The sequence below is a fragment of the Brassica oleracea genome, chromosome C8 (genome assembly GCF_000695525.1).
Source record: "Brassica oleracea var. oleracea cultivar TO1000 chromosome C8, BOL, whole genome shotgun sequence".
In the NCBI taxonomy this organism is placed as follows: domain Eukaryota; kingdom Viridiplantae; phylum Streptophyta; class Magnoliopsida; order Brassicales; family Brassicaceae; genus Brassica; species Brassica oleracea.
In genome coordinates, this window is record NC_027755.1 from 14,575,484 (window position 1) to 14,584,245 (window position 8,762).

The following is an 8,762-nucleotide window of genomic DNA, read 5'->3' on the forward strand; positions in this document are numbered from 1 at the left end:
TCAATATGAAGATCTTTTCGACGATATGACAGATGAAGAAGGTGAAGAAGAGTTCGATGCAAGCGATGATGATCATTGTACTGATATTGATGAAAACTCGAATGATTCAGAATGATGTAATATATATTTTAAATATTTTTTAAAAAAATATATAATTCAGTTTAAGACTTAATGCAAGTGCATATTGTTTGGTTATAATAATTATTTGTTGGCTTTTAAGGATTTAATTGGAGTTTAGGGTTTAAGAGAAAATAGGACAAATGGGAGAATGGGGGAATGGGGTAAAAGGGATATGATGCTATAGGTAAGAGACTTTGGGGTTTAGGGATTTGATTTTCAGGGATTCAGATATAGTCGTAGTAAATTCGTCGTAATGAAAAACACGGGTCTGGTATATTCCTTGTAATACACGTGTCCTTGTAAATTCGTTGTAATCATTTCCTTGTAAATTCGTTGTAAAGATTTCCTTGTAAATTCGTTGTAACGCTTCTTTGCAAATTCGTTGTAAGGCTTCCTTGCAAATTCGTTGTAACGCTTCCTTGCAAATTCGTTGTAACTCTAAGAACGCGGGCTTGGTAGATTCGTCGTAAACATGTGTCCTTGTAAATTCGTTGTAATCATTTCCTTGTAAATTCGTTGTAACGCTTCTTTGCAAATTCGTTGTAAGGCTTCCTTGCAAATTCGTTGTAACTCTAAGAACGCGGGCTTGGTAGATTCGTCGTAAACATGTGTCCTTGTAAATTCGTTGTAATGCTTTCTTTGTAAATTCGTTGTAATGCTTTCCTTGTGAATTCGTTGTAACTTTACAAGGATTTTTTTCACGAAACATGTTACCATTATTTTTGGTGAAAACGTGTTTAAGCTGTTTTACCAAACTGATTTTGTTGTAAGCATTCTCAAGCCAAGCAAGTTAACTTCATTTCATACCCTCGGTTTAGAGATTACAGAATAATTTGATTATTTGCTATCAAGTGGTTGTTTGATTATTGTACTTATAACTTGCGTTTTAAGGATTCAATTGGAGTTTAGGGTTTAAGAAAAAATATGATAAAGGGGATGATGTGGTAAAAGGGTATGGTGTAAATAGATAAGTGATTTTGGGGTTTAGGGATTTGATTTTCGGGGTTTCAGATATAGTCCTAGTAAATTCGTCGTAATAGAAAACACACGGGCCTGGTAGATTCCTCGTAATAAATGTGTCTTTGTAAATTCGTTGTAATGCTTTCCTTGTAATTTCATTGTAAAGCTTTCCTTGTAAAGTCGTCGTAAAGTTTTCCTTGTAAGTTCGTCGAAAATATTCCTTGTAAATTCGTTGTAATTCTAAAAACGCGGACATGGTAGATTCCTCGTAACACTAAAAACGCGGGCCTGGTAGATTCCTCGTAAAATTACGACGACTTTACGAGGAATGTTGTTTTCTTATATAAACTCGAAACATGAATGAGGAATGTCTCATTCATTCCTCTCAAACCACTCCTCTTCTTCTCTCAAAGGTATGTTGTTTTTAATATTAATTTAGGTTTAGGTGGTTAGTTTAGGTGGTTAGTTTAGGTAATTAGTTTAGGTGATTAGTTTAGGTAATTAGATTAGGTGGTTAGTTTAGGTGGTAATTTTAGGTAACAAAACTATATTCAAATATTAGGTTGAGGCATTTAAACGACTGATTAGATATTTTTTTAAAAAAAATAAATATATTTTATTTTTTTATAATTTTATGTAATTAATTATATTAATATGTTTATTTTTTCAAGGTGGCTCCTAAAAAGATGTAGCTGACTGTATGAATAAGCTTCATCAATGAAGCCACAAGGACGACTTCATTATACTCCTCGAGACGGAACCCATAGATGAAGTACGAGACTCTCCAGGAAAAAATATTTTAATTTTCAATATTTTATTTTATAGTTTATATATTTTGATTTTGAATATTTCATAATATTATAATAATATGACAATGAGATGTAAATTTCTTAAAATGTTTACAAGGAAGTACTTGTAAAATCCTCGTAATCTTTACAAGAAATTTACTAGGAAATACTTATAAATTCCTCGTAAATATTACAAGGACTTTACATTAAAAGACTTGTAAATTCGTCGTAAATTGTACAAGTACTTAAAGACGACTTTACAAGGAAACTATATGAGTCTTTTACGATGAAGCGGGACTACGACGAAATACTCTCTTTCGCTTTTACAACGAATTTATTTCGTCGTAAATGTTACATGGAAGTTACGACGAATCTTGCATTACGACGGACGTTTTACAATGAAACGCTATTCCTTGTTAATTTGTTGTAACTCTTCTATTACAACGAATTAACAAGGAATATAACCCGTGTAATAAATATGTTTTATTGTAAAAAAAAATCATATATTGCCAAATTATGTTATATTTTTAAAATAAAAAATAAAAAATAATAATAGTTCAGGAAAACGCTAAATCCTAAATACTAAATTATAAACCCTAAACCCTTGGGTAAACCCTAAATCCTTTGATAAATCGTAAATCCTAAATCAAAAACACTAAATAATAAATCTTAAAAACACTAAACCCTTAATCCTAACCCCTAAACCCTATAGTTTATGATTTATCCAAAGGTTTATAGTTTAGTGTTTAAGATTTAATGTTTAGTATTTAAGGTTTAGTGTTTTCTTGAAGACGCTAAAAATATTTAAAACATTTCTTTTTTCTTTAGCAACTATTATTACTTTTAATTTATTTTTAATTTATTTTTATCCAAGGATTTAGAGGTTAGGATTAATGGCTTTGTATTTTTAAGATTTACTGTTTAATATTTTTGATTTAAGATTTATCTAAAGATTTAGGGTTTACCCAAGGGTTTAGAATTTAAGGTTTAAAGTTTAATATTTTTCCGATGACATTAAAAATATATTTTTTACAACTATTACTATTTTTCTATTTATTTTTATCTTTGTATTTTTAAAAAATAATATAATTTGACAATATATAGTTTTCTTTGGTCGGTGAATCCAAGAATAACTCATTTATCCATTATGAAAAAATGAAATTTTGTAGAAAACAAAAAAAAAACATCTTATAGAAATACACACAAACTATACAACAATACGAACAAAACATTTTAATATTTTCTAAAATTATTAGATTTAGATCACGTATTGGAAAAACAAGTCATATACATAAAATGATTATATTATTTGAATTTTGATTTTTGAAATTTGAGACGACGACATCACTAAATAATCTGATGTTGTTTGTTTGTCACTTTACCAAATCTCTCATAGTTTATAGTACGTCCTCTTCATCTTTTCCTCTAGTGCCACAATTTTTACATCGAGATAATGGCGGAGCAAACCACCGCCGACCCAACATTTTCCCCGGCTCTTGTCTCCGTGTCTTCTCCTAGTCCTCCTGTAATCTAACTTTTCGATTCATGGATTCATAGTCTATGTTTCTGTGTTCTGGTGATTATTGGATATAAATCATTTATCTAAGGATTGGGATTTAACTTCGGACATAGAGATCAGTGTTTTTTGTCTACAAATATTTACATTTTCCACTTGCAAAGCTCTATTTGTTCATTTGGTTGGTGATCTTGTCTGTTTACATTTGGAGTCGGATTTTGTTTTTTTTTGCTAAAAGTCAGATTTTGTTGCAATAGTTCTAATTTCACAACAATCTTAGAGCAGCATTGATTGTTTTCAAGCGGTTAACTCAAATTTGATGTTGCTCTTTGGTTTGTTTCTTCTGCTGCAGAAGAAACAAAACACCAGTCCTGTTGATTCCAAACTCACGGTATGTACTACTTGTGTTACTTCCCTATTAGTAACTGCTATTTAAAGAGATCTTCAGCGGTTTTCTGAAAGCCTATATTTCGTTTTCTCTAGGAACTCAACGAATCAAGAGCCGAGTTGCTTAATAGGATCCTGAATCTGAAACAGGTTGGTTTCTCATCTTCTTCAGACATCTCTTGTCTTTTTTTTTTTTTAGACAAAAACAATCTTACATCTCTCTGTCTTTAGGACTTGCAAAGCTGGAGAGGCAAGCTGGACACCCAAGTTCAAGTCTACCGTGAGGTAACTTCGATTTTCTACTCCTCTCACTCACAATACATTTTGAATAATTCATTATAATTAACTCTTACTCGGTGCTTTACAGGAGCTCTCTGGGTTGAAGAAGACTCTGAATCTTGAAGTTGAGCAGCTTCGTGAGGTATGTATGTATCTATGCACATTTGATATCTTCTTATTGGTTTCGTGTTTGATTCGTTTCCTTAACATGAAAACCACCTTGAATCAGCAGCAAGATGATGTTTCTGCCAGCCTTAAAACCCCAGGCGTGAGTCTCCTGATACTCTCTTCTTCTTCCTTAATAGTATCTAAATGTATACCACCACCTCCACGGTTCTCTGTGGTTTGTCCTTGCAGCTACAAGATGACTCCAAAGATTCAAAAGAGCAAATGGTGACAGGAGAGAGTGGAAGCTCGATTGACTGATGAGAATGCGAAAAAAGCAGAGCATTAGATGATGATAATGTTTCTTCTTATCATCTTACCACTACTACTACTACAACTACGTTGAGATTGTTACCGTTACTTCTTAAATATATAGTACTTGCGGTTTAGTTAATTCTAATGATGCACCACAACACAGCAGTTGCAAGATACAAAGAGCCAACTTGAGTACTTGGCTCATAACCAAGTCTCTTTTTTTTTCTTTTCTAATATGATAATTGATAGTCTATATATAGGTGATAGATAAAAGGGAAATTGCATAAGAACCATTCGGGTTCGGTTTTGTTCCAATTGAGTTTTGATTTTTCGGGTTTATGAAAATCAGGATCATTGGGTATTATAAAAGTTCGGTTGGGGATTGGTTCGAGTTTTATTGGGTTCGGGGTTAGTAAATGTACTAAAGTACCGTTACCATTACCATTACAACCTGATATACTTTCGGGTTCAGATTGCAATCGGACTTAATATGAAGATGTAGTTGAGAGTTGACCAGTATTAAATAAAGAATACGATGAGTACGTGAGTTTGTTCTGTTGAGAGTTGAGACCATCTCATCATCAAAAGTAAGATTTCTACATAAAATGTGATTTCTTTATGCATTTGTTCTATGTACTGTACTTGATACAATTTGAACCCTAATTTGTTTTGGTATATTTGTAGACGCTGTAATTGCTACATCCGGTCTAACTACGGCTCCTATATTTTACTTCATAAGAGATAATATTCAAAACCAGGAAAAATTAAAATTTTAGAACAATGGGAAAGCAAGATACCAATCCTTCAAGCGTTAGAGACTTGTCAGTTATCTCAAAACTAACATAGAAAAGCAAATCATAAATGCAGAATAAGTGTAATGTACCACATCTATTTGATGAACTCCAACAAGATATTCATGTCTTTTAAAAAAAGTAACACAAGTGTTAAAAAATTCCATAGGTTTTTCAGCCGATGCCATCCATAACAAAAGAGGATCATGACATTAGTTTTTCAAGTGGAATCAGCGGGTGTTTTGGGTTCGTCGCCTGATTTGGAGGGAGGAGGAGGAGTGCCTTCTACTCCCATCTGCTTTGCTCCAGCTCATTGATTCTGCCTCCCATGTCGTCGAGTGAACCATCAAAAATGTCAAGGAGATTACGATTTACACGTAGATAAAAAAAACTAATGTCATGAACATAAATTTGTGAAACAAAACTGTATCTATTTCATGGTGGTATATAGGATACATACTGAGCAGAACAACATGCAAAAGCAACTTAACATGAGAACATATAACAGAAACATGTGGTACTATATCTCTATAGAATATAGACATTTATATTCAAGGATGATCATCAGGAGGGAAACATAGACTGATAGAAAAGGATATTCTTTGTGATGATGGAGTCGGACATCGTTTGGAACCTGGTTTGCTGTGAAACACACAATGAGACCAAAAAAACTTTTAAGTCAGAAGCTGTTGTAACTACCAAGACCTAATAAGAGAGTAACAGAAGCTAAAAGAAACCCAACCATCTGCTGCAGAAGATTTTGGACCTGCGTATAAAAAAAAAAACTCAAAGGATTCAGTAGCAAAGATCAAATGATATTCTGAGGTTGAAGATAGAACATGGTAAAACAACTACTCACAAAAGCAGTCATATCAGCAGTGCTCTGCTTAGAAGGATCCTCAGAATCATGCACATCCTGTCACCCCCCCCCCCATCAAAGAACCATTAATTAATCCAGAGAGGAGGAGAAATGAAGAAACCGTTCAAGGTTACAAAACCCCATTCGAAAATCATTGGTGGATGAAACCTAATAATCCGTGGATACGATATAACATCTGAGAGGATTTTTTTCGCGAAATTCTAATCGACAGATCTGAAGAACAATTCGATTTTGAAATTAAGAAACTCGCATCGTATCGTACATACCATTTTAGGGTTTTCTTTCTGTCTGTCTGTTCGGAGAAGTTGGATTCAGCGAGAAGCGCGATGAGGAGACGGAGGACGGAGATGGATGGATGGATGAGCGATGATGTGTGTTTGAATTAACTTGGAAATACAAACAAACAAACAAACAAACAAACTGCTGTGTATAAAATGTCCAAATTACCCCTATACTTTACAATCGTTATGATTGGATTTCTGTTTGTGTATTCAAATTTCAAATCTGTATCCTATGTTTTGGTGGTATTGGGGATTTACATACTATTTTGGATTCCAAATTTTTGTTTAGTTTTAACCGGTTCAAAATGAAATCTGTACCGAAAATTTATTGATCCACTATGTTGGTAAAATGCTCCAAATTATAGTGAATGAGAAGCATGTCCTGGGTTAGCTTAGCTAGCAACACAGTCGAGCCAAAAGCACCCGCCTTTTCTACAAGAGTATTCATTCTACTTTATTAAAGAACTGGTTTTTGATCGGATCTTTACCGAGCAACATAAGATCAGTGGGTTCGATGGTTTTGGTTCAACACAAAACCTTATACCAGATCACTCCACATGTCATCAGCAAGCAAAACACTATTCCAGACAATGTCAGATGAGTTTGATTCAAGTTTTCACTTCATCCCGGAATCATTGGAAGATCAAACTAACCCCTTTTCACCCATCACATGATGGAGCAAGACATATCCACTTCCAGGGAGTGTGGACACTGGCCTATCAATCAATGTATAGAGAAATTCATTTACTACCCCCACCAATATAATAATACTGTAAAAGAAGCATATCTCACCTTTAAACACAAGAGCGACTCAATTTCAATAAATAACCTCAAACTCAAGATCTAAATTAGGAGGAGTCCCCTTCAGGATATCAGACTACACGCTTAATAAGACCAACCGAAAACGTGTGATATCAAAGTATTACTACTTGCTAATATGCTAATTGTAGGACAACAAGTACTCGTGCAAATGTCATAAAACCACCTCAAACCAAATGTTTCAAAGCTTTTGAAGCAAGGGGACAACAAAATAAAGCAATACTATTGCATTAAAGAGGAGGCATTCATTCAGATCAACAATGGAGGATTATAATAGGAATGGAAGAAACTGAATAGATTGTTATTACAATCATGTGAAATCATAATGAATCGTAGAGACAAGATGTTTCTTCTTCAGAAAACTTTATTGAGATGAGACGATCTTGATCATAGCTTGTGCATTGAGCCCTGTTAGATTCTTCTCACAGAACCTCTGCCATGCTTCTTGCTTGTTTCCTTCTTCACCTTCTTCCTCTTCATTCCATGTGAATTTCTCGTAAACAGAGTTAACCATACTCCTCGCAGCTTCCCTTGCCTCTGGTAACTTATCATTCAACAAATCCGCAGCCATTTGCGCAATCATGACCATCCCGAACTCTTCCATTTCATTTACCTCCTAATATACATACAGATAATCAATAACAAATTCGAGAACTATTATAAACACATTTTTTTCAAAAATTAGAAAAATACCATTTTAGAAACGCAGTTGGAAGTAGACACGGCAGCCTTGGCCCTGACGCGAGGGTTACTGTGTCGGACATAAGCTTTGAGCTTACGCAGAAGAGACAAACGAGACACCGAGTTCACCATCGTGTTCAGCGCTTTGTCTGCTTCTTCACAAACAAACTTCTTGTCTTGTGAAGCTTTCATTAGCAGCTGCAATAACTGTTTTTCGGTTTGAGATTAAGTATTAGCTCTTAACCAAATCAGATGAAATAAGAAAAAAGGTTACCAGATCGTCCATAGTTTTCAAAAGAGTCAACTTTTCTGCAAAGGCTTTGAAGATATCAGAACAAGCCATAATCGAAGTCTTGCACAAGGCGCTTCTAGGGTTCTTCATCGCTTTCACCATCACGACCATAAGCTTCTCTCTGCACAGTTTCAAATCATCAACACCCCTAATCTAATCTGGAACAATCAAAGATGATGAAAGAAACTTACAGAATGGGTAGCAACAGAGAAGAGTGATGAACTGCGAATCTCCTTGTGTTGTTGAGTGATTCACACACTTTGATCCAATCCTTTGATGCTAATTCTTCCAGTAATCTCTTCAGAAGATTTAACAACAACTAGATTGAGTATATGATCATCATCCAAACCAAATTACTCTAGATTTCGGGTTAGAATCTGACCTGAACAGAGGATTCTGGATCTGGAAACGGTTTGAGGTTTTCGGAAGCGACGTAGTCGATGGTTGATTCAGGCGGAGGTACGATGTTGTTTTCGTCGTTCAGACAGATCTCTGGGTTCTTTGAGAGTTTAGCAAGCTTCTTAGGTCGTTCCTGCGAGATCGGAAGA

General features: G+C 34.5%; 2 protein-coding genes and 1 pseudogene across 3 annotated transcripts; 1 reads left to right on the plus strand and 2 right to left on the minus strand.

The window, feature by feature from the left end:
• The first annotated feature begins 3,218 nt into the window (after positions 1–3,218).
• LOC106311648 lies at positions 3,219–4,628 on the plus strand. Of its 2 annotated transcripts, none has more exons than XM_013748891.1 (7): positions 3,219–3,393; positions 3,737–3,775; positions 3,868–3,921; positions 4,003–4,056; positions 4,139–4,192; positions 4,280–4,318; positions 4,408–4,628. In XM_013748891.1, the coding sequence occupies exons 1-7, from the start codon at positions 3,322–3,324 to the stop codon at positions 4,474–4,476; spliced, it is 381 nt and encodes a 126-aa protein (XP_013604345.1). In that variant the 5' UTR covers positions 3,219–3,321; the 3' UTR covers positions 4,477–4,628. The 2 variants fall into 2 exon arrangements, with proteins under 2 accessions (XP_013604345.1, XP_013604346.1); XM_013748892.1 differs by having other exon boundaries at positions 3,228–3,393; positions 4,283–4,318.
• A 668-nt stretch (positions 4,629–5,296) lies between these two features.
• LOC106311651 lies at positions 5,297–6,542 on the minus strand (annotated as a pseudogene).
• Positions 6,543–7,418: 876 nt separating this feature from the next.
• On the minus strand, positions 7,419–8,762 carry LOC106311646 (protein FAM179B; the record flags this gene model as incomplete). The annotated part of the gene is given in 5 exon segments (XM_013748889.1): positions 7,419–7,857; positions 7,935–8,129; positions 8,197–8,335; positions 8,406–8,512; positions 8,597–8,762. Coding segments are annotated over 5 exon segments (859 nt in total), but the record flags the coding sequence as incomplete, so codon positions are not given.